This window comes from Lolium rigidum, chromosome 7, assembly GCF_022539505.1.
Source record: "Lolium rigidum isolate FL_2022 chromosome 7, APGP_CSIRO_Lrig_0.1, whole genome shotgun sequence".
NCBI lineage: Eukaryota > Viridiplantae > Streptophyta > Magnoliopsida > Poales > Poaceae > Lolium > Lolium rigidum.
Genome location: NC_061514.1, coordinates 180,970,250 through 180,995,548, shown reverse-complemented (window position 1 = coordinate 180,995,548; position 25,299 = coordinate 180,970,250). Strand labels below are relative to the sequence as shown.

At 44.3% G+C, this 25,299-nt stretch overlaps 1 protein-coding gene across 1 annotated transcript; it reads left to right on the top strand.

The window, feature by feature from the left end:
* The first annotated feature begins 15,334 nt into the window (after positions 1 to 15,334).
* Positions 15,335 to 24,841, top strand: LOC124674678 (protein ESSENTIAL FOR POTEXVIRUS ACCUMULATION 1-like). The gene is given in 11 exon segments (XM_047210725.1): positions 15,335 to 15,446; positions 16,462 to 16,514; positions 16,681 to 17,619; positions 17,718 to 17,838; positions 17,921 to 17,986; positions 18,828 to 19,427; positions 19,540 to 21,111; positions 21,114 to 22,197; positions 23,882 to 24,045; positions 24,119 to 24,178; positions 24,253 to 24,841. Coding segments are annotated over 11 exon segments (5,109 nt in total). The 5' UTR covers positions 15,335 to 15,361; the 3' UTR covers positions 24,618 to 24,841.
* The last annotated feature ends 458 nt before the right edge of the window (positions 24,842 to 25,299 follow it).

Sequence of the window (25,299 nt, the reverse complement as noted above, 5' to 3'; positions counted from 1 at the left end):
TGGAGACGTATCAAAGGTTCCACAAGGAACCCATGCACTTCATCATGGTTGGTGTGTTTTGGGTTGATGGTGCTGCGGTAGATGCGGTTCATGATGTCGTAGACGGGAAGGAGGTGGTAAGCACTTCCACACAACATCCTCCCGGGGATGTAGAGATTTGCCATCTTCTCCTTGGCCATTGGCTTGGCTTGGAGATGAATCCGGAAGACGTTGTAGTCATTGATGATGAGCTCATATCCAATGCCTCTAGCGAAATCCTCCCACGTGGCCTCCATCATATGCTCCCTAGTCATCCACCTCAAGGTACGGAAGCCATTTTCATCCTAAAGAAACACCACGGTGGCATAGAATAGACATATCACCTCCTTGGAGTAGTTGTGAGAGAAAGTCATTAGTGGAATAAGCCCTTGCTCCTCACATATCTCAAGAGCTTCTCCAAAGTATTCGAGGTTGGAGTTGAGCTTTTCCATGCTGATGGAATATTGAGGGCAACAGTTGAATTCCTTGGCTCCATAGACTTCTTTGTAGATCCTCTCTTGGTCGGCATGATAGAAGAAGGGATTGGGGCATTGACGAGCATTCCTTGGTAGCAAATATGGATTGGCTCCTCTTATTTGCAAGATTGGGCTTTCTTGAGCTCTACCATCGACTTTTGAGGGCCTTGGGCTGCCCTTACGCCGACTGCTGCATCCCTCGACGCTTGGTGAGCCTAGCGGGAACGATCTCCTCTTGCTCATCTTCATCTCGATGACGACGAGAGGGTGGCTTAACCTTGCCGCCACCACGGGTCCTAGGTGCTCCTGTGAATAGCAAAGGTTTGGGAGGGAATAGGGGATAAGTGCACAAGTCACGAATTTAAGGATCAAAGAGGACACTAACAAGCAACATTGGTGAACCTAGTCAAAGCGGTAGTACCGCAATTTCGAACCGGTAGTACCGCTTGGACCGGTAGTACCGCCCGTGAATGAGCGGTACTACCGCTCAAGCTCAGCACATCGAAATCGAGATTGAGGACATGGCAAAGTAGTTCATAGTGTCACACATTGTTGCTAGCTAGTATCCCCGCACATGTAGAGCTTCCAAGAGGGCTTCTCCACCGCAAACCTCCATCAAACCCTAGCCTATGCATCTAGGGAGTTCAACACACCCTAGAGAGAGAGATTAGGGTTCATACCGGGAGAACATGGCGGAGAAGAGGGTGGGGAAGCTTCTCCACGGAGGAGATTTGGCCGGCGCGGCTGGAAGAGGAGATCGGGGCCGATCTCCTCGAGGTCTTGAGCTTGGGGGCGTCGGTGACTTGAGGAGGATGGGATTTTGTGGTGGTTTGGGATGAATCCCGACCCAACCGGTACCTCTAGTCAAAAACGCAAGCGGTAGTACCGCTCGTAGAAGCGGTAGTACCGCTTACCGGTACTTGCCCGGTACCTCTAGCGGTAGTACCGCTCTGGGGACAAAATTCAGTTTTGTCAGATTACTGCCCAAAGCGGTAGTACCGGCTGAGATCCGGTAGTACCGGCCTCCAAACTCAAAGACACTCAGATTTTAGTGTAGACTTGTGCTTTTAGACTGAGATGGCTCAAGAGATAGATGATGGCTTAGGATTAGATGACGGAACTGTTAAGGTACTACCCAACCAAGCTCGCAAGAATCAAAGCAAGAAAAGCCAAGCTTGGGTGAATCTCCCATGAAGAAACAAAGACAAAAGAAGAAACGAAAAACACAACACGAACAACAACTCCTCAAGGAGGAGGTTGGTGGCCGAAGCCACCGTGTAAGAGTTTGGTAGTGTGAGGTCGCGTAGAGACCTAGGACTCACGACTACAACTCAGCATGAAGCTCATAGTCACTTAATTGATTAATAGCATATGCTTTGGGTTTCTTTATGCGTTATGGGGGGAGGGATAGCTCAATAAATTTAAACCGCACTCCCCCTATGTTCATGCGTGCTTTACATCTAGACATATGGCACAAGAGTGGTATAAGTACCCACTTTTGACACAATGTCCGAATGAGAAGCACAAAGGTAGAGAAGCAAACCTTGATGACTATCGGTAGAGAGTGAGACCATTGACTTGTCGGACTCATTTGGGAAGAATTGAGACTTGGGGTTGCTATACCGTTGGACCCCTCATATCTTGCTCTTGAGTATGTCTTGTACTTTGCTTGAATTATGAAAGAGTCTTGACGCTTTAGCACCCCGGCGAGAATGGACCAAAGGATAGATTCTTGTGAGGTCCCTTGATCTTCATCATGGTTTAGGTCCTCGCCTTGACCTCATTGTTGTTGATGCCGAAACTTGAGGTTGTGAAAGAGATGATCTAGCACTTGGTTGTCTAGTGGAAGAGACTTGGCCTTGTGGTGTAGATGGCTCCACATAGGTGGAACTTCGTCCTTCCCCGGCACACATAGAAGGTAGCTTTTGGGATCGGCGAGTGCCAACACCCATCCTTCCTATGGTAACCGGGGAATTGCATCTCCTTTCTCACAAGAAGCACTTCGCCTCCTCCAAAGAACTGTCATATCCATCGAAAGGTCTCATCACTCAATACCACAAACCACACAATAGACTCATACTCCATCATCATGTTTGAGTGTCTTCTTAGGTTTGTTTCTCACTTCCGACAGCCCCATGAGGTTAGGGTAAGAGTATGGCTAGGAGTATATAGTGGATTCCTTCTTTGCCGATGAAGACATCCAAGATCTTGAGCATAAACTCCATTCCATTGTTGCTTCTTCTTGTAATGATTATGTCATAGACTTTGTATTGAAATTGTTTGAGAAACTTCATCATGGTACATTTCCTTCAACACAATTCCTACAAAACACGATCTCTACACAAAGAAGCAAATTCCATTAGTCCTAGACCGTGGCCTCTTGAAGAGACTAGCTCCACAAGAGAACCACTACATGTTCATTATAGTAGGTACAAAGACCCAAGAGTGTAATGCAATGAACAAAGAGAACATACGCAAGAGTCTTGACAAGGTAGGACATGATCACCACCTTGTCAAGGCTCCAATACCTTTAAGCTCGCTTGTGTTGACGTCATGAGAATGATAGAGATAAGTGACTCGATGACGGCAACGAATTCCTTGCTTCCGGACATAAGACTTGTGGCTTCAAGATGAACCACCCAATAAGCACCTCCGAAAGCAAGGTCCTTCATGGATCAAGACTTAGAAATAGGAACCCATTTTTCAATGGGCCCTATCATGACGTTCTTCATTTCATTGATCATTCTTCCTCTCTCAATCTTCTTTGGCATGATTCCCACTTCTCCTTCATTGCATAGGTCCTCATAGGCTTCAATGACTCCTTCCAAGAATTGGATTTGGACTTGGAGACTCTCAATCTCGGACTTCAAGTGGTTAACTTCATCTTCATGATCCGATAGAGCTTCCTCAAGAAGAGAATTTCTTCTCAAGAGTAAACGCTTGTGTCTCTCCAAAGTGGCAATGTCGTCTTCATGATTACAACAAGTGTGATCCTTGCTTGAGAGTTGGTATTCTTTTAAGGCTTCATCTTGCATAAGCTTGATCACCATAAGTTTGTCCTTGCTTCTCTTAAGATACGCAATTTCATCCTCATGGTTACAACAAGTGACATTTTCTTTGCTCAAACGGATCCACTCCAACAAGGATTCATTTTGCCTCTCATTCACTTCAAATAGCTTGGCCTTGTGTTTCTTTAGAGTGGCGATTTCTTCTTCGTGATCACAACATTGCACCTTCTCTTTACTCAAGCGATAGTATTCATCCAAGGCCTTCTCTTGAGTTGAGATGACTTCCAAGAATTTTGCATTGTGTGTTCTCAAGAAGCAAACTTCGTCAAGGAGCTTGTCCAAACATGAATTAGGACCTTCATCTTCTTTCTTCTTGGCAAAGGTTGCAACATCCTCAAGCGACCATTCATGATTTTCTTCAAGATAACACTCCTTTGCCTTGAGCTTGTCCACCCAACCAAGAGCATAATCTCGGTCCTTGTTGAGTTGGGAGATGAGAGAATTGTTGAAGTCTTCAAGAATAAGAGCACTAGCTTCAAGAGTCATACGCATGCACACTTCTTCCTCGTAAGCTTGGGTGAGAGAGATAAGTTCTAATTCCTCCTTCTTTTCAAGCCTTTCCTTTTCCACAATATGATCTCGATCTCCTAGCATGTTAGTTCTAGGTTTCTCGGTGGAGGAGATCTTGGTGACGTCGTTGTTGAAGGATAGCTTGGAGAGCCCTTTGGGGAGAGATCTAAACTTGCTCTTACGAATGAGGTATCCACCATTTACGTCCCTTCTCTCGTAGATACAATCCGCAACAAAGTGACTTTTGTCGCCACAATTGTAGCAAGAGCTTCTTGGTCTTGAGTTTCGTTTCTTGTTTCCACTCCAAGGAAGGAGACCATTGTAGAACTTTTTCTTGATCCAAAGGTCATCCACAAATGTCGCTCCAAGATCTCGCATTTGCATGGCGAGAGCAATAAGGCGCCGGTACATCTCTTCGGGCGATTCTCCCTCTTCCATGATGAAGTCGTTGGCCATCACTTCATTAAAGCGAGAGCATTGAATGTTCCCATTTCCAAGGAAGAGTTTGTCAAGTTCATCCCAAGCTTCCTTGGCGGACTTGAGCGAGCGGATATGAGCGCGGTCCTTGGGAGTAATGGCCAAGTGAATCATGTTGATGGCGATGGCGTTGAGTTGATCGTCCACCACTTCCCTTCTTGTCAAGTTCATTGGGTCTTGTGGTGAATATCCCTCCTCAATGATACGCCAAAGCTCGGTATAAGCGCTGCGCACATGGGAACGCATTAAGGATTGCCAATTTTCAAAGCTATTAGATTCAAGTAGCGGTGGTGAACCATGAGTCAAAATGCGAGGCATAGGTATTGGGACATTTACGGTGTAATCACATGGTGGTGCAGTGATGGCGTGTATTTCACACGTTCGTTGGGCAACCCCAAGAGGAAGGTATGATGCGCACAGCAGCAAGTTTTCCTCGAAAGAAACCAAGGTTTAATCGAACCAGGAGGAGTCAAGAAGCACGTTGAAGGTTGATGGCGGCGGGATGTAGTGCGGCGCAACACCGTAGATTCCGGCGCCAACGTGGAACCCGCACAACACAACCAAAGTACTTTGCCCCAACGAAACAAAGTGAGGTTGTCAATCTCACCGGCTTGCCGTAACAAAGGATTAACCGTATTGTGTGGAAGATGATTGTTTGCAGAGAAAACAAGTAAAACAAGTATTGCAAGCAGATTTGTATTTCAAGCATTAAAAGAATGGACCGGGGTCCACAGCTCACTAGAGGTGTCTCTCCCATAAGATAAAAGCATGTTGGGTGAACAAATTACAGTCGGGCAATTGACAAATAGAGAGGGCATAACAATGCACATACATGACATGATAAGTATAGTGAGATTTAATTGGGCATTACGACAAAGTACATAGACCGCCATCCAACCGCATCTATGCCTAAAAAGTCCACCTTCAGAGTTATCGTCCGAACCCCTTCCAAGCATTAAGTTGCAAAGCAACAGTACAATTGCATTAAGTATGGTGCGTAATGTAATCAACAACTACATCCTCGGACATAGCGCCAATGTTTTATCCCTAGTGGCAACAAGACAACACAACCTTAGAACTTTCTCGTCACCGTCCCGTGTGTCAATGCAGCATGAACCCACTATCGAGCATAAATACTCCCTCTTGGAGTTAAAAGCAAAAACTTGGCCGCAGCCTCTACTAGTAACGGAGAGCATGCAAGATCATAAACAACACATATGTAATAACTTGATAATTAACATAACATGGTATTCTCTATCCATCGGATCCCGACAAACACAACATAGAGTATTACGTATAGATGATCTTGATCATGTTAGGCAGCTCACAAGATCCAACAATGAAGCACAATGAGGAGAAGACAACCATCTAGCTACCGCTATGGACCCATAGTCCAGGGGTGAACTACTCACTCATCACTCCGGAGGCGACCATGGCGGTGTAGAGTCCTCCGGGAGATGAATCCCCTCTCCGGCAGGGTGCCGGAGGAGATCTCCGTAATCCCCCGAGATGGGATCGGCGGCGGCGGCGTCTCGCAAGGTTTTCCGTATCGTGGTTTTTCGCATCGTGGGTTTCGCGACGGAGGCTTTAAGTAGGCGGAAGGGCAGAGTCGGGGGCCGACGAGGGGCCCACACCACAGGCGGCGCGGCCCCCCTTGGCCGCGCCGCCATGTGGTTTGGCCACCTCGTGGCCCCACTTCGTATGCTCTTCGGTCTTCTCGGAAGGTTCGTGGCAAAATAGGCCCCCGGGTCTTCGTTTCGTCCAATTCCGAGAATATTTCGTTACTAGGATTTCTGAAACCAAAAACAGCAGTAAAACAGAACCGGCACTTCGGCATCTTGTTAATAGGTTAGTTCCGTAAAATGCACGAATATGACATAAAGTGTGCATAAAACATGTAGGTATCATCAATAATATGGCATAGAACATAAGAAATTATCGATACGTCTGAGACGTATCAAGCATCCCCAAGCTTAGTTCTCGCTCGTCCCGAGCAGGTAAAACGATAACAAAGATAATTTCTCAAGTGATATGCCATCATAACCTTGATCATACTATTTGTAAACATATGTAGTGGATGCAGCGATCAAAACAATGGTAATGACATGAGTAAACAAGTGAATCATAAAGCAAAGACTTTTCATGAATAGTACTTCAAGACAAGTATTAATAAGTCTTGCATAAGAGTTAACTCATAAAGCAATAAATCAAAGTAAAGGTATTGAAGCAACACAAAGGAAGATTAAGTTTCAGCGGTTGCTTTCAACTTGTAACATGTATATCTCATGGATAATTGTCAACATAGAGTAATATAACAAGTACAATATGCAAGTATGTAGGAATCAATGCACAGCTCACACAAGTGTTTGCTTCTTGAGGTGGAGAGAGATAGGTGAACCGACTCAACATAAAAGTAAAGAGAATGGTCCTTCAAAGAGGAAAGCATCGATTGCTATATTTGTGCTAGAGCTTTTATTTTGAAAACATGAAACAATTTTGTCAACGGTAGTAATAAAGCATATGAGTTATGTAAATTATATCTTACAAGTTGCAAGTCTCATGCATAGTATACTAATAGTGCCCGCACCTTGTCCTAATTAGCTTGGACTACCGGATCTTTGCAATGCACATGTTTTAACCAAGTGTCACAATGGGGTACCTCCATGCCGCCCGTACAAAGGTCTAAGGAGAAAGCTCGCATTTTGGATTTCTCGCTTTTGATTATTCTCAACTTAGACATCCATACCGGGACAACATGGACAACATGATAATGGACTCCTCTTTAATGCATAAGCATGTGGCAACAATTATTATTCTCATATGAGATTGAGGATATATGTCCAAAACTCGAAACTTCCACCATGAATCATGGCTTTAGTTAGCGGCCCAAAGTTCTTCTCTAACAATATGCATGCTCCAACCATGAAGGTGGTAGATCTCTCTTACTTCGTACAAGACGGACATGCATAGCAACTCACATGATATTCAACAAAGAATAGTTGATGGCGTCCCCGTAAACATGGTTATCGCACAACAAGCAACTTAATAAGAGATAAAGTGCATAAGTACATATTCAATACCACAATAGTTTTTAAGCTATTTGTCCCATGAGCTATATATTGCAAAGGTGAATGATGGAATTTTAAAGGTAGCACTCAAGCAATTTACTTTGGAATGGCGGATAAATACCATGTAGTAGGTAGGTATGGTGGACACAAATGGCATAGTGGTTGGCTCAAGTATTTTGGATGCATGAGAAGTATTCCCTCTCGATACAAGGTTTAGGCTAGCAAGGTTATTTGAAACAAACACAAGGATGAACGGTACAGCAAAACTCACATAAAAGACATATTGTAAACATTATAAGACTCCATACCGTCTTCCTTGTTGTTCAAAACTCAATACTAGATGTTATCTAGACTCTAGAGAAACCAAATATGCAAACCAAATTAGCAAGCTCTAAGTATTTCTTCATTAATGGGTGCAAAGTATATGATGCAAGAGCTTAAACATGAGCACAACAATTGCCAAGTATCAAATTATCCAAGACATTTTAGAGTTACTACATGTAGCATTTTCCAATTCCAACCATATAACAATTTAACGAAGAAGAAACTTCGCCATGAATACTATGAGTAGAGCCTAAGGACATATTTGTCCATATGCTACAGCGTGAGCGTGTCTCTCTCCCATAAAGTGAATGCTAGGATCCATTTTATTCAAACAAAACAAAAAACAAAAACAAACCGACGCTCCAAGCAAAGTACATAAGATGTGACGGAATAAAAATATAGTTTCAGTGGAGGAACCTGATAATGTTGTCGATGAAGAAGGGGATGCCTTGGGCATCCCCAAGCTTAGACGCTTGAGTCTTCTTAGAATATGCAGGGGTGAACCACCGGGGCATCCCCAAGCTTAGAGCTTTCACTCTCCTTGATCATATTGCATCATACTCCTCTCTTGATCCTTGAAAACTTCCTCCACACCAAACTCGAAACAACTCATTAGAGGGTTAGTGCATAATAAAAATTCACATGTTCAGAGGTGACACAATCATTCTTAACACTTCTGGACATTGCATAAAGCTACTGGACATTAATGGATCAAAGAAATTCATCCAACATAGCAAAAGAGGCAATGCGAAATAAAAGGCAGAATCTGTCAAAACAGAACAGTCCGTAAAGATGGATTTTATTAGGCCACCAGACTTGCTCAAATGAAAATGCTCAAATTGAATGAAAGTTGCGTACATATCTGAGGATCATGCACGTAAATTGGCTTAATTTTCTGAGCTACCTACAGGGAGGTAGACCCAGATTCGTGACAAGCAAAGAAATCTGGAACTCGCGCAAGTAATCCAAATCTAGTACTTACTTTACTATCAAAGACTTTACTTGGCACAACAAAACATCAAAACTAAGATAAGGAGAGGTTGCTACAGTAGTAAACAACTTCCAAGACTCAAATATAAAACAAAAGTACTGTAGCAAAATAACACATGGGTTATCTCCCAAGAAGTTCTTTCTTTATAGCCATTAAGATGGGCTCAAGCAGCTTTAATGATGCACTCGCAAGAAATAGTATTTGAAGCAAAAGAGAGCATCAAGAGGCAAATTCAAAACACATTTAAGTCTAACATGCTTCCTATGCATAGGAATCTTGTAAATAAACAAGTTCATGAAGAGCAAAGTAACAAGCATAGGAAGATAAAACAAGTGTAGCTTCAAAAATTTCAAGCACATAGAGAGGTGTTTTAGTAACATGAAAATTTCTACAACCATATTTTCCTCTCTCATAATAATTTTCAGTAGCATCATGAGCAAACTCAACAATGTAACTATCACATAAAGCATTCTTATCATGAGTCTCATGCATAAAATTATTACTCTCCACATAAGCATAATCAATTTTATTAGTTGTAGTGGGAGCAAATTCAACAAAGTGGCTATCATCATATATAGGAGGCATATTGTAATCATAAAAGAAAATTTTCTCCTCAATGCTTGGGGGACTAAAAAGATCATGCTCATCGTAGCCAGCCTTCCCCAAGCTTAGAATTTTCCATAGCATTAGCAACAATGGTGTTCAAAGCATCCATAGTAATAACATTCCCATTAGCATGCATATAAAGTTCCATGGGTTTTTTAATTCTCTCTTCAAACACATCATGTCCTAATTCAAGATAAAGTTCATAAAGATCTCTCATATTTTTGTTGTTTTCCATTATGCTTAACTAGTGAAATAAAAACATGCATGATATTAAGTAAAGTAAAACAAGTAACTAATTTTTTTGTGTTTTTGATATAGAAGCAAGACAGTAAATAAAGTAAAGCTAGCAACTAATTTTTTTGTGTTTTGATATAATGCAGCAAACAAAGTAGTAAATAAAATAAAGCAAGACAAAAACAAAGTAAAGAGATTGAGAAGTGGAGACTCCCTTGCAGCCGTGTCTTGATCTCCCCAGCAACGGCGCCGTAAAATTTGCTTGATGGCGTGTAGTTGACACGTCCGTTGGGCAACCCCAAGAGGAAGGTGTGATGCGCACAGCAGCAAGTTTCCCTCGCAAGAAACCAAGGTTTAATCGAACCAGAGAGGAGTCAAGAAGCACGTTGAAGGTTGATGGCGGCGGGATGTAGTGCGGCGCAACACCGTAGATTCCGGCGCCAACGTGGAACCCGCACAACACAACCAAAGTACTTTGCCCCAACGAAACAAAGTGAGGTTGTCAATCTCACCGGCTTGCCGTAACAAAGGATTAACCGTATTGTGTGGAAGATGATTGTTTGCAGAGAAAACAAGTAAAACAAGTATTGCAAGCAGATTTGTATTTCAAGATTAAAAGAATGGACCGGGTCCACAGCTCACTAGAGGTGTCTCTCCCATAAGATAAAAGCATGTTGGGTGAACAAATTACAGTCGGCAATTGACAAATAGAGAGGGCATAACAATGCACATACATGACATGATAAGTATAGTGAGATTTAATTGGGCATTACGACAAAGTACATAGACCGCCATCCAACCGCATCTATGCCTAAAAAGTCCACCTTCAGTGTTATCATCCGAACCCCTTCCAAGCATTAAGTTGCAAAGCAACAGACAATTGCATTAAGTATGGTGCGTAATGTAATCAACAACTACATCCTCGGACATAGCGCCAATGTTTTATCCCTAGTGGCAACAAGACAACACAACCTTAGAACTTTCTCGTCATCGTCCCATGTGTCAATGCAGGCATGAACCCACTATCGAGCATAAATACTCCCTCTTGGAGTTAAAAGCAAAAACTTGGCCAGAGCCTCTACTAGTAACGGAGAGCATGCAAGATCATAAACAACACATATGTAATAACTTGATAATTAACATAACATGGTATTCTCTATCCATCGGATCCCGACAAACACAACATAGAGTATTACAGTATAGATGATCTTGATCATGTTAGGCAGCTCACAAGATCCAACAATGAAGCACAATGAGGAGAAGACAACCATCTAGCTACCGCTATGGACCCATAGTCCAGGGGTGAACTACTCACTCATCACTCCGGAGGCGACCATGGCGGTGTAGAGTCCTCCGGGAGATGAATCCCCTCCCGGCAGGTGCCGGAGGAGATCTCCGTAATCCCCCGAGATGGGATCGGCGGCGGCGGCGTCTCGCAAGGTTTTCCGTATCGTGGTTTTTCGCCTCGTGGGTTTCGCGACGGAGGCTTTAAGTAGGCGGAAGGGCGCAGTCGGGGGCCGACGAGGGGCCCACACCACAGGGCGGCGCGGCCCCCCTTGGCCGCGCCGCCATGTGGTTTGGCCACCTCGTGGCCCCACTTCGTATGCTCTTCGGTCTTCTCGGAAGGTCCGTGGCAAAATAGGCCCCCGGGTCTTCGTTTCGTCCAATTCCGAGAATATTTCGTTACTAGGATTTCGAAACCAAAAACAAGCAGTAAAACATGAACCGGCACTTCGGCATCTTGTTAATAGGTTAGTTCCGTAAAATGCACGAATATGACATAAAGTGTGCATAAAACATGTAGGTATCATCAATAATATGGCATAGAACATAAGAAATTATCTATACGTCTGAGACGTATCATGTGGCAGACCGGCGATGATCACCTCTTAATTGTCTCCGCAACCGGAGATTCATCCTTCCCTTTTGATGAGGTGTCAACATCCTCAAGATCCTTTTCCCGAGGTGGCTTTGTCGATTGCTCAACAAATCCAACGAGAGGAAAAGTGTTAACTTGTGGGCGGGGGAACATTGACACCTCTCTTATGATCTATGATGGGGTTTGGTTTTGGAGTAATCAACTCCATCATCATAGCCTTCAATTGGAGACAATGGATGACTCCAATTCTTCGAGGTCATCCAAAGTAGCCGGAGTATTATCGGCAATTGATGATGGAGATGATTGCTCACCTGGGAAGGACTCCATTAACATCCACCTCTTGATTGGCCATTTCTTAGATGGAAAGCCCGAGCAAGAAAACCTTGCTCTCCGATACCATTTGAATGGATCGTAGCGATCAAGAGGGTGGGGAATGGAGACGCTACGTAAAGTTTTAGTCTTTTCAATTTTTAGTGCAACCGAAGGTAAAGGTGATAGCTTTAGCGATGTACGGTGATCTCTACAATGATCCTAGACAAGTACAACAAGCAAAGGAATCACACAAAGATAGTAAGAGTAAGGAGCGGGACAACCGTGAGGGCGCGGAGACGAGGCGAGGTTTGTTTCCGCAGCTCCTTCCACAATAGGAAGTACGTCTGCTGTTGAGGAGGTGCTAGTCTCACACAAGAGACTAGACGGCCACACCACGAAGGAAGGCCTCACCTTCTTCCTCGAGAGAGCCTCTCACGAAGGTGCTCCCCTTCTCCACTAAGGCACCTAGGTCGAGGCGGTGATTCCTTCAAAAGGTTGGAGGCGAGCTCCACACCACAAAGAGGCTCCCAACAACCCATCGGGCTAGTACAACACCAAGCTAGCCTCCATGGATGCACTTCTTCCAAGATTCCACCATAGGAACTCTACCACCAAGATCCACTAAGGACTACCACGAATTGGTGAAATTTCTCTCGGTAGAACGATAGATCGGGGTCTCCTCCACCACTTCTCAAAGTATGAGCAAGATTGATTGGGTAGGAAGGGAGATCCCCTCAGTTTGAGCTCAACAACAATGGAGGAGAGAGAGAAGAGCTAAAAACGAGCTGGGGAAGAAGGGGCCTTTTTATAGGTCCCTCCAAATCCAACCGTTATGTGCTGTTTTTGCCTAAGCGGTACTACCGCTTCCGGAAGTGTACTACCGCTTCCGGGAAGGTACTACCGCTCCGAGTTTGAATCCCTACGTAACTTGTCCACGTGGACACATAGCGGTACTGACGTCGCTGTGCACCGCTTGAGGTACCCGCAATAGGGTCCAGCACTCATCGGATCCAAAGCGGTACCGTGAGCGGCACTAAAGCTGGCACTCGCCGTAACGTGTTACTGGTACTTGAGCGGCACCGTCGGGCGGTACTACCGCTTGCAAGTGGTACTACCGCTCAAGGTACCGTAAAGGTACCGTAACTTGTCTCCGTGGGACAATCCGTGTGCAATCCTCGCAAGCGGTATCTCGTAGCGGTACTGAAGAGGTGAGCGGTACTACCGCTCCCGGTACCGGTAGTACCGCTATGGCTAAAACCGTTTTTTCCTCTTTTCCTCTCCTACCATGTTACCTCACGACACACACACGTACAAACCGTAAAACCTAAGATCTACGCTTCACTTTTCCGATCATAGTGTCTCAACGAGGGCACCGTACACCTACAAATCCATCAAAGACAATCTTTGTGCATGGTTAGAATTGTTCAAGTGTTGTTATCAAACACACAAAACAAGGGTTATAGATCTTGCTCTTACACACTTGTACATATGTTATACTTTTGGCCTCCTTATTTTTAATAATATGTACACTTGTCCTCACGCTATTCTCACTCTATTTGCTCATTCACAGGAGATTCTCGTGATGACACACGTGTTGCTGCCAAGAGGGGCAGGAATGAGAGGCCCCCGGGTGCCGAACTAGCACTCGTATGCCTAGCAAAGCAGCCTAGAGCAAGGACTGTGCAGCTCAGCAGTGAGGTAGGACCAAGTCAACGGGAAAGAAAAGGAAAAAAACAAAGACCTAGTTTGAGATGATGATCTTGTTGAGAAAGTGCCAACATTCACGTTGGTACAAGTACATGTTGTTGCTTGGAGGAGACTCGGAGAGGAGAATCCCTATAGGTTCGAGGAAAGAACCTACAACAATGGAGATAGGGAATTTTGGACCAACACTCGATTGAATATATGAGATGATTTCTATAATTTCTCGAATGCATGAGGAATGGTGTCATTGTGCAGCCCAAGGCCATCAACAAGGAAGAACTTACCATGCTCCAAGCCACTCGGTACCGCTTTGTGGTTGATACCTTGCAGAAGATGGGGATGTTTGATCTTGTGTGCCTGAAGCCTGGCAGTACAAAAGGAGTTGGGGTGTATTGCCCAATCCTTGTCCGTCAATTCCATTGCACTGTTTTCTTTCATGATGATGCTGCTCTTGGATGACTGGACAGGAGCAGTACACTTGCAACTACCTTGACTTCTGTCAAGCCATGTAATTTGGTAGTGGCCGTGCTCATGGTTTTCAGATTCACTCACAGGAGCAATTCACTCATGGGGACATTGCTTTCTGCTATCCTCCGGAGCCTACACAGGCTCCTCCAACTATCTCCGCGAGGTACTACTCTTATTTGGTGCTTGCCAAGATATTGCGTGAGAGTCTCGTCGGAAAGTCGTGAGACTCTAAGTGAATGCCGAGCCTACCATCTTAACCTCATGCACTACCGCCGTCCCGAAAACATTAGGACGATTGATGGTTATGACTTTCTCTAATGTGAGCCGAGGCGCTCGTTCGCAACCGTATGACTCCAAACTATGCTCGCATGTTCAACAGCTCATCAATACAGCTTGTGCCAGCCCCCAACAACAAGAAAGATCAACCGATCGGGATGGAACCGCTCAAGATTCCTCAACGGGGAAATAAACTCGGAAATCCCATCTATGATGCCTTCCGAGCGCCGGTCCAAGAAAAGGCATGACCTCGCAGCCTAGCTCCAGCTCTTCTATGCGCCCCAAGCGGGGTGCCTCTCGCTTCTTAGCTAGCCTATGGCAGACGGAGGAGGGGAGGCGAAGACGGGGCGGGGCCGTCGAACGCACCGCCGGGCGGCCAGTAGGCTAAGGATTAGATAAAATCTAGCTGTTTCATTCAAACTTGTAATATATAATCAAATTTGATTTGAATGCACTTTTATTTATTTGGGGTGTATTTTTGGGGGACGCGGCTGGGGAGCGACGTCCCCCAAACACGCACGAACAAAACGGGTTCCCCAAACGCTCGATCCGCGCCGCTTGGGGACGCGGCCGGAGATGCTCTTAGGTAGGGTGGGGTGGGGGTAACACATGGTGAAAAGAAATCGACACTGCCATGTGAAATTTGGGTGAAAATGGATAGTTGGACAAGTAATTATCCATAATAAATAAAGAGAATAATAAAAGTAGAGGTAAATCTATAGTAGGGGTCGAAACGCATATATGTGGTGTGCAGGACGTTCTGAAAATCTACGCAGAAGCTGAGGTGGCTGAGCGCAAAAAGACCCCTCCTGGGGCAAACGCGGCACCCTGTGCGTGCGTGTTTTTTATCCGCGCCTGGAGTTAACAGTCTCCTCCCCATCGCTCGCTCCTCGTCTCCTCCCCAAACCTCCCAAGCCAAGCTCACCCTAGGGTTTTCCCCGCCGCCGCCCATGGCCGCCTCCCCGGACCGCGCCAATGACGACCTCCGCCGCCTCCTCGCCGTCGACACGCCTCCACCGCCCCAGATCGCCAAAGGTCCGTCCCTTCCGCCACTCGCCCTTCCACCCCACCCTCGATCCGTGACCCCAGCCCGAAACCCTAGCAAGCTCGGGCTGTCTTGATTTGTTGCTTCTACCTTCCTTCGATCCGTGCCGACGTCACTAGGGTTCGGGGGTTGCGAAATGGTACTGCCACCTTGGGTTGGGCTTCCGCACCGTTACTGCCGTGTCCGTGTAGGGGTCTGTGCCTGGACAGTTTCCGCTGCGGCGGGGCGGTAGTTCTAGTCTAGGTATAAAGGGCGGCGGCTTTGTAGTTAAGTGAGGTCTTCGGATTTGGGTGGATTGGATGCTGTGGTCCAGTTTTTAATTTATAGTTTCTATTTCGATTTGGTTTTACTTAGGATTACCGCCCTTTGTTCCTAGTACTTCGATTTCTGCGTTAACTTATGCCTGTCAGTGTATTTCTTTTTGGTTTAACCTCGCCGTTGTGATCTGTGTGTGACTGCAATCCCGGCCATCTCCATCAGGAGTTTTTTTTTTTGATTTTTTGATAGTTATTTATATGTTGGTACTCGTAGGATGCATAATAGAACTGAAAACTGTAGGTCCTTTCCTTTGGGCCAAGAAATCTTGAGCTCTTTATGGCCACGTGCTGGGTGCAACATGGGTGATGGCTTCTCTTACTGATTGTTTGCTCAATTTCTCACAGCTTTAGATGCTGTTATAGGATACCTTTTTTATCTACACTTGCAATCCATGGTATTAGAGTCGATCTTTGGTAAAAAGATGACTTGACTGTACAACCAGTGTGCACAATCATCCAATCCAATTAGTTCATGTGAGGTATATGCTGCTTAAATCTTACTGCATGTTTCTCTTGTCTAACTAGTAACTACTGAGCATCTAGGTTGCCCTATGTGTCTTACAATTGGTTGAGAATGAAGCTTCATCGACATCATAGGCCATTTAGAGTGCATTACAAGCATGTTTCCGTTTATTTTTATCATTGTAACATGTTTCCTGTCTTATTAATTGTAGCTTTTTTTTTGCAGAGAAGCAAGGCCTGGATACTGACATGCCACTTTCTCCTCAGTGGCTTATGAAGGTAGGAGAAAACATGGTCAGGGTTTTAGAATTAAGGGCAGTAGCTAGACTCAAACAACTGGACCTCCTATGGTGAACATGGCAGTAGAATACCATCTATGTTGTTATTCGACTTCGTAGTGGTTTGTGTGCAACATGATAATTTATGTTATTGTTGTTTGTTGCAGGATCCCAGTTCACAGGGTTCCCGCTTAGATGCTACTAAGACATCGGGGAATGGTGAAGACATGGGCTCCAGTGCGAAGAAAAAGGATGTCTTCAGGGCTTCTGTGCTTGATGGTGAAACTGGGCGTCGTGACCGTTGGCGTGAAGATGAACGGGAACCAAATTCAGGCCCTCGGTGGACTCGCTGGAGGGAGACAGACAAGGAACATGGTGATACACGGAAGGTTGAAAAATGGTCGGATGACTCGTCCAAGTTTTCTGTGGATGGCCGTCGTGCTCCACAGGAACGCTGGGGTGATTCCAATAACAAGGACGGCAACTTTGACCAACGCCGTGAGGGCAAGTGGAGCACTCGCTGGGGTGCCAATGATAAGGAGTCTGAAAATTGGCGTGACAGGTGGGGCGATTCAGCCAAAGAGGGCGATGCTTCCCGTGATAAAGGTTTTTCCCAGTTTGTGACACATGGAAAAGATGGCAACAATCATGAGAAGGATACTGAAAGAGATGATAATATCTCTCGATCATGGAAGTCTAGTCATCCTCTTGGCCGTGGTCGGGGAGATTCATCTTATCACCCCTCACAGACTTCACAAAAACCATCTTCTATGTATGGGTATGGTAGAGGGAAACCAGACAATGAAATCTCCGCTTTTCCAAGTTCTCGTGGAAAGTTTACACCCAGTACTGGTAGTACAAATATTGGCAGTACTGGATCGTCACGGCCATTCCATCTTGGTCTACTTTCTGACAGACCTGGTGGCGCATCAGGGGATCGCACAGCATTTAGATATAGTAGGATGAAACTTCTTGACATATACAGAACAACTTCACATGTTACTGACTTCAAGATGCCTTCTGATGTTTGTGAGGAAGTGTCCGCATTTCTCCAAGAAGAAATGTTGGAGCCTTTGGCATTATTTGCTCCTACAGCTGAAGAAGCGGTAAAGTTTATACTATTATATTCTGAATTAGGATAATCTTACTATTACGCAGTAATATATATGATCTTTATATCTTACAGCTTTTGTTTTCTTTGCAGGCTGTTTTAAAAGCAATTGACAAAGGGGAAGTCATAAACAGTGGTGTCTATCAGGTTTCCAAAGATGGTTCTGTTGGGAAAAGTAATCCTGATGGGGTGCCTATAAAACAATCTAAATTAGGTTTGATGCAGTTTTCTTACTTTCTGCATAAACATCCAAATATGTTACCGCAATGTGAATTGAATGTTCCCCTGTTAACCAGGTGGTAGAGATGATCAACCTGGAAACACAGAAGATTTGAAGGGAGAAACATCTGGAAGTCTCAGGGGTGCTATATCTTATTCCTTGTTCACTCAGCTCTTTTTATTTACTGCATGCCACTTTGTTTAGGCTCAGTTCTTTTGGTGGCTTCTCCGAGAAGCTGCCCTCCCCCCAGCTTTCTGGGAAAGCCGCCCCCAAAATTTATAAAGGCTTCCGAAATGATCTAGCGTAGACTAGTCCAGAAGCCTCCCTAAATTTTTGGAGCGGCTTCTCCAGGAAGCTGGGGGGAGGGCAGCTTCTCGGAGAAGCCGCCAAAAGAACTGAGCCTTACATAGGGATGATTGCATGTTCAGTTGTCCATGTATAGGGAGTTTGTCATTTGTGAAACATCTAAACTTTCAAAACTTGGGAGTCTTCCACATAGTGTGGGTCCACAATTTAATAATCAGCCCATGTGGTTCACATTTCTCGGAATATACAGTACCATTTTTTAGTCTTTAGCATGATTTTTAGTTCTGTGGAAGGTCTGTCCAAATAACAGTAGTACTAATTCAGTATGGTATAGACTACATAGGATTTTGAAATTTGTTTGGACTAATAATACCAGATTCAGTGGATTGCATATCAAGTCATGCCTTTTGTGACTTTCTCAATTGTTCCTAAATGTCATACCCTGTTGTAAATTGGTGGCAGATCTCGAGGCTTGCATGTGTATTATGATAAAGTAGTCTAAGAAAACTAATTCATCTTGACGACCTCCTCATGGTATCTTATTTAGCTACTTTGAAGTGCTTGCAGTCTTTCGGTAGTTAACTAGTTGGTATTCCGCTGTTCTTTGCCGAATGCTTGCATAATTTGTGTAAATCCTTTCTGCTCTTAAAAGGCCATTTCTGTTGATCTTATAATAGGTGTTCCTGGAAATGTTGATTTGCTGCGGACAGAGACACCTAGTTATGTTGTTCCACAAAGATCTCGGTTTGTTGGAGAGCATAGGCTTGGACCAACTGACTTTCCGCAGCAAATACCCAATGTGTTTGATCAAGAAAGTAAAGTAGCCGGGATGGCAGGTGTTGAACCTTATCCTAATCCAGAAGGTCTTTCATTACACTACAAAGATCCACAAGGTCGAATTCAAGGCCCTTTTTCTGGTGCTGACATCATTGGATGGTTCGAGGCTAGCTATTTCGGTATTGATTTGCTGGTTCGTGTTGCAAATGCACCTCCTGATGCTCCTTTCTTAATGCTTGGGGATGTTATGCCTCACCTACGAGCGAAGGCAAGGCCACCTCCAGGGTTTAGCACCACAAAATCCAGTGATATGCTAATGCCAGAGGCTACACCTACGGGGAAGTTTGTCAGCTCCAGTAGCACACATGATGGATCAGCTGGTGTTGGTATTTTCAACGGTGGGCCAAGCAGGAATGGCGGTGCAGTTGAAGCCCAGAATCGTTTTCTGGAGTCACTTATGTCTAATAGTATGCAAGGTTCTTCAGCTGCTATGACTGGAGGTTTGTTTACTGGCGAGAGAGCCTGCCTATTTTCATTCCATATATTTATTAATTGTCTCTGCTACTTATATCATGCATACTTTCTGTCTTGACACCGTATTTTTGGAATTAGGGCTGAATGAATACAGCAACAGTAGCTTCGGCAACATTGCGATGGCTGGAGGGGAGAGCGGGAACAGCATGAATTATTTTCTGGCGCAGCAAAGATTGTTGGAGAGACAAAAATCGTCCCAAAACACTGTTCCATATTGGTCTGGAGATGGCAATCAAGCTGCACAAGCACAGAATAAAGATATAGCTTCAGAAGTGTCTGCTCTGCACTCTAAAGTGCCCAGTTCCATGGCTGATCCATCTCGTCAAGCTTCACAATCTCAGAATGTTGACTTGCTAGCTATGCTTCATTCTGCGGAGAAACCTAAAGCACCTGCTGGATTGCCACCATGGTCAAACTATCCTGAAGCCAAAAATCTTAATCCTAACCTTCACGTGGATCTCACTCAAGGACCACTTAACATGCATCAAAATCTGCAGAATTCTCAGCAAATGGCTACTGCTGGTCAACAACAGAACTTCATGCCACAGAACCAGGCACCAAGCCATTTGCCACCTGAGAAGTTGCTTGCTGAGATATCTCAAGATCCACAACTCTTGCACATGTTTCAACAACAGTATCTGCTATCACAACTACAGTTGCAATCGCAGCCACCAGTGACACCTCAGCCTCAGCCACAACTCTCAATGCTGGACAAGATGATATTGCTTCAGCAGCAACAGCAGCAACAGCAGCAGCAGCAGCAGCAGCAGCAGCAGCAGCAGCAGCAGCTGCAACAACGATTACAGCTTGAGCAGCAGCAGAAGGTGTTACTGCAGCAACAACACCTAATTTCTCAAGTTGCACCTCATGGTCATTCCAACCAGCAGCTTGATGGCCCTTATGGGTCAAAGCATACTTCATTGCCAGCTGGTGATTCCATGAACCTTGGTGTTAGAAAAATTCAAGATGTTCTTGAAGTTGATCGGATTTTGACTAACCATGGTACAACACAAGGGCAACAATCTAGTCAAGCATTTATGAATATGAGGGGTATGGAGGGTGTTGGATTAACACAAAACTCTGTACCTACTGTGCCAATGCCTCATGAAATTTTTATGGGTGTGCCTCCAAAAGAACGGTATTCCTATCCTCAGAAGTCGGAAAATTTTGCAAGTACCAACACTCAACCTAATGCAAGTATGGTCAACCCGATGCTAACAGAAGTTGCAGAAAGATATGAAGAGAAGTCTGCTAACTATCAACAAGTTGGAATAGACAAAGCTGAAAGTAAGCCTGAAAATATTTTTAGTTCACGTTCTAATGTGCGTAGCAGTTCAGCTCTTAGTGAGACACCGCCGAATCCATTATTGGACATCATGTCACCTCATAACCGTGTCCAGGAAATGAAAGATGCCCCTACTCCAGTTGAGCTAACTATGGAAGCTGATGCAAAAGCTCCTGATACACAAGAGATGAAGAAAGCAGAAAAGAAAAAGAAGCAGAAGAAGAAGCAGACAGCTGTAGATGTTGGCAAAGCAGCCCCAAAGACAGTTTCCCAGCAGCCAAGACTAGATGCTGAAGGTGATGGATCAAATCAGGGTAGTACTAGACATGGTTTGCCAGATGATACAGAGGATCTGTTTTGGGGCTCCCTGTCAGAGCGGAAAGCTCTTCTAGATCTGTTGGACCTCCGCTGGGCTTTGAATCATCTGCGAATTTTCCTCCCAAGAGTCTTCCCGAGGAGTATGATGTCAGCAGAGCTGAATGGGAGCATAGTGCTCTATCTGAGCCTCATGCTGCGGCAAGCCAAAAAGGTTGGAAACCAACCCAAGGACCCAGACCTAAGTCATTGCTGGAAATTCAAGCTGAGGAACAACTAAGAGCACAGAGGGTAGCTGCGGACAATATTAAGACAGCTGTGCCAGTGGTATCTCTGCCATCAGTTCCTTGGAGTACCATGTCAGCATCTTCCGAGCAGCAGTTTGGGGGTGCAGGTAGATCACTGGGTGGCCAAGAAAGTGCTGGCGACTCAAGGAACAAGAGAAGCCAGTTGCACGATTTGTTGGCAGAAGAAGTTCTAGCAAGGTCTAGTAATGCAGACAATGAGAACACAAGTAGTGCTAATGATGTTTCGTTTCCTCCTTTGTCACCTGCTGTTGTTCAGCCTGATGCTCCTGCTTTTGATGATACTGACTTTATTGAGGCCAAGGACTCCAAAAAGAACAAGAAAAAGGGAGCAAAGTCAAAGGGACCTGCTGTAAAAGCCCCATTTCCTGTTGGTTCTGTTGAATCAGCAATCTCTATACCTGCTGAAAAGGTCAAATCTTCAAAGCAAGCACAACTAGATAAGGAAATACTACCGGCTCCACCAAGTGGTCCATCCTTTGGAGATTTTGTTCCGTGGAAGACTGATCAGACAAATTTTGCACCTGCTCCAGCGTGGTCCACTGATGCTGCAAAGATGCACAAACCCTTGTCTCTGCGAGATATTCAGAGAGAGGAAGAAAGGAGATCAGGTGTTGTCCAGCAACAACCACCCTCACCAACTCCAGCAAAGGTGTCTATGAACCAACGGAATCATGTTAATGTTCCTTCTAGGCAAGCTTCTGGCTCTTCTCCATCAAAGACAGTTGCTCCTGTCCAGATGAGTTCCAATCCTTCCAACCGTGCCAAGTCAAATGCCGAAGATGATCTGTTTTGGGGCCCTTCTGACCACTCCAAACAAGATATGAAACAGTATGTTTCTATTTTCTTTGTGATGGTTTTTTACAGCCACTTGATTGTTTGTTGGCAATTTTCTTATTACTATCAACCCTTTGCATTTCTGGCGTATTGACTTACAATCTTCTGAATAAGTATAAGCGAAATAATGACTGCAGTGAACTGCGGAGTTATGACTACCCTGTCCTGCAGTTCTATCTACATGTAGTTAGTTGGTTAAGAAGTTATGTAGAACATCTTGCAATTCATTTAAGTACCAGGACTTGATAGTAATTATAGTTCTCCCTCTAAATTATTTGAAGTTCTAGCTGGTCCTAAGTCAAACTTCTTTAAGTTTTACCAAGTCTATTGAAAAATATATCAACATCTGCAACACAAAATTAGTTTCATTAGATTCATCATAAAATATATTTTCGTGCTATATATATTAGATATAGGGAAGATTGGTCTGAAGAAAATGTTAGAACTTCAAATAATTTGAACGTCGGGAGTACCTGATTTGATTTGTAAGTATTGTCGTAATTTGTTTATATTGGTTGTGTATTAGTGTTGTCAAATATTGCTTTGATCATGAATATTCTGCTCACATGCTTTACATATCCTTTGATGGCAGTTCATAATATAATTTATAATTACTACTTTTTCCTTGAAGCTCATTTTGCACCTTGCATGTCCATCACACTTATGACTAGCCTAGGTTGTCTCTGCAAAATTGTTCCCATGGTGTACTATTCCATTGGGCTGTCATCAAATGGGTTATCAGCAAACCTCTACTATTGGAGAAGTAGAGACTAAAATCGCCCATGCACGAATTTCTGAATAAGCCATATTCCCCACTTGTCTAATTGTTCGTCTGAACTGCCCAAAGTCCATCGCTTTCGTATGTGCCTGCTTTTTTTTAATTCACTCAAGACTAGGTCTAAAAGTTCAGAAGTGAAGGTCGCTCTGATGGTAGAGTACTACCTCAGGTCTGCTTTAATTGACGCGGGGATTGAGCTAGCTGCATGTATGTATTGAACTGGCCCGCGTCGATTAAAAGCGTCCGGAGGGAGTACTTGGTTAATTTAACATTACTTGATCATCGATCTTCATATGTGAATATGCATATGTCAATTGGATAATAAAGAGTTTGCATACCACTTCATGCTAAAAACATTTCGTAGGTGATACTGTTACTATTGTTATTCTTGCCGCTTGCTCTATTGACCTGGCTGAGTAGATCGGCTTTGGCTGAGGAAGAGACTAGACCACACACCACAGTGACAAACTTGAAGAAACAGTATCACTGGATGAATAGGAAGATTCAAGGGCTGGACTGGTTGGATACATATTGTAAATAAGTAACATGTAACAAACTCAATCCGTAATTGATTGCTGCCAACTGCACCTGTAATTATGAACATAGCTACCTATACCAGTAGTTATATCTTCCCTATGACTAACTGATAAGTAGGGCTGCTGCCTTCCATTCTACGTCCAGGCGCTCCTAGTATCCAAACACATACGATGCTTTGATTTCTATGACTTCCTTGCACAATTAGAATTTTATAGCATGTCTACCGTGTACATCTGGTACTCTGCTTGACCATTGATGGCTGGAACATCCTTTCCTGTTTTTTTTGGTCTTACTACCCAGTTTGTTTCTTTTGTATGGAATTTCTCTAAGGGGCTTATATTTTTTTCTTATGATATTTAACAGGTCAGAATTCCCAAGTCTTTCAAGTCAGAGCAGAAGTTCCATAACTAAAGACCAGGCTCCATTGAATCGTCAGAAGTCTCAGGCTAGCAAGTTACCACTTTCAACGGCTCCTACTGCCAAGCTAACCGGGAAAGGCAAGACGGAGGCATCAAACAAGCAGACAGGTAAGTTAGTTGGTGATCATATGTTTTTCAAGTCGCTTTGCTTCTGTGTATTTCTAACACTCTTATGCTGCAGAGGCAATGGACTTCAGGGATTGGTGTGACAGCGAGTGGTCCAGGCTCACCGGAACAAATGGTATTAATTCTCACTAGGGTAGTTTGCTTAAAACTCATCAGTCTTCTGATTGCCTGTTCCATTTTTGCCCACAGATACAAGTTTCCTTGAGTTCTGCATTAAGCAGTCGGCTGGTGAAGCAGAAACGCTTCTCCGGGAGAACGTTGGCTCTCTCGACCGCAACGGTCAGTTCATCGACAAGTTCCTCAACTACAAGGCGTTTCTGTCCAAAGAGGTGATCGAGACAGCATTCAGAGCCCCCAGCAACCGCCCTCGTGGGGATGCCACCTCGCGCCTGAACCCTGTTCCTGCAGCCAAAGGAGGCCCAAGTGCCGAAGCAGAACAGGACGCCGGAGGAAAGAAGAAAGGGAAGAAAGGGAAGAAGGTGAGCGCAGCAGTCTTAGGATTCAATGTAGTCAGCAACCGCATCATGATGGGTGAGATCCAGAATGTGGATTAGTAGGTCTGCATAGAATGATGGCACCGCGCTGTACATACTTTCGGCGCTCTCAGATAGATTGTTTAGACTTGTTGCGATGGCAACCGAGCTTATGAGGTGATTTTCGTCTCTCCTTTCTCGAGATGCGTGCAAGCTGCCCAATTTTGGCTTCCTGTAAACTGACAGCAGATTTTGTTTCCGATAGAACTTCACTCCAGAATGAAGAACATAGACCAATTTTGTTTGTTGCCTGGTGTACCTTTGGCCAAAGCATGGGAAGGTGCTTAGATGTTGGCATCGTCTATTAGTTCGATTTAAGTGCTACTCCCTCCGTTATCTTTTGTAAGACGTTTTAGCTCTTTTCTAGATTTACTCACTTTAATTTGTATTTCTAGTATGTAGATTCACTCATTTTGCTTTGTATCTAATCTACTACCTCTGGACCGAATCAATTGACGCGCCACTGTAGGAAACATGCATGCTCACTACTCACTAGCGAACTCTGCGTTGATTAATTAAGATCGGAGAGAGTAGTTCATTTTAAAATATAGAAAGTGTCTTATATTAGTGAACAAAGGGATTACATGCACAAGTAACATGCTATTCATATGTAATTTGGTTTTGCGGGGAATAGTTTCTTCTTTGAGGATCTAACCCCTCGAGTAATAAACTAAATATATAAATAACCACTATACTAAACCTT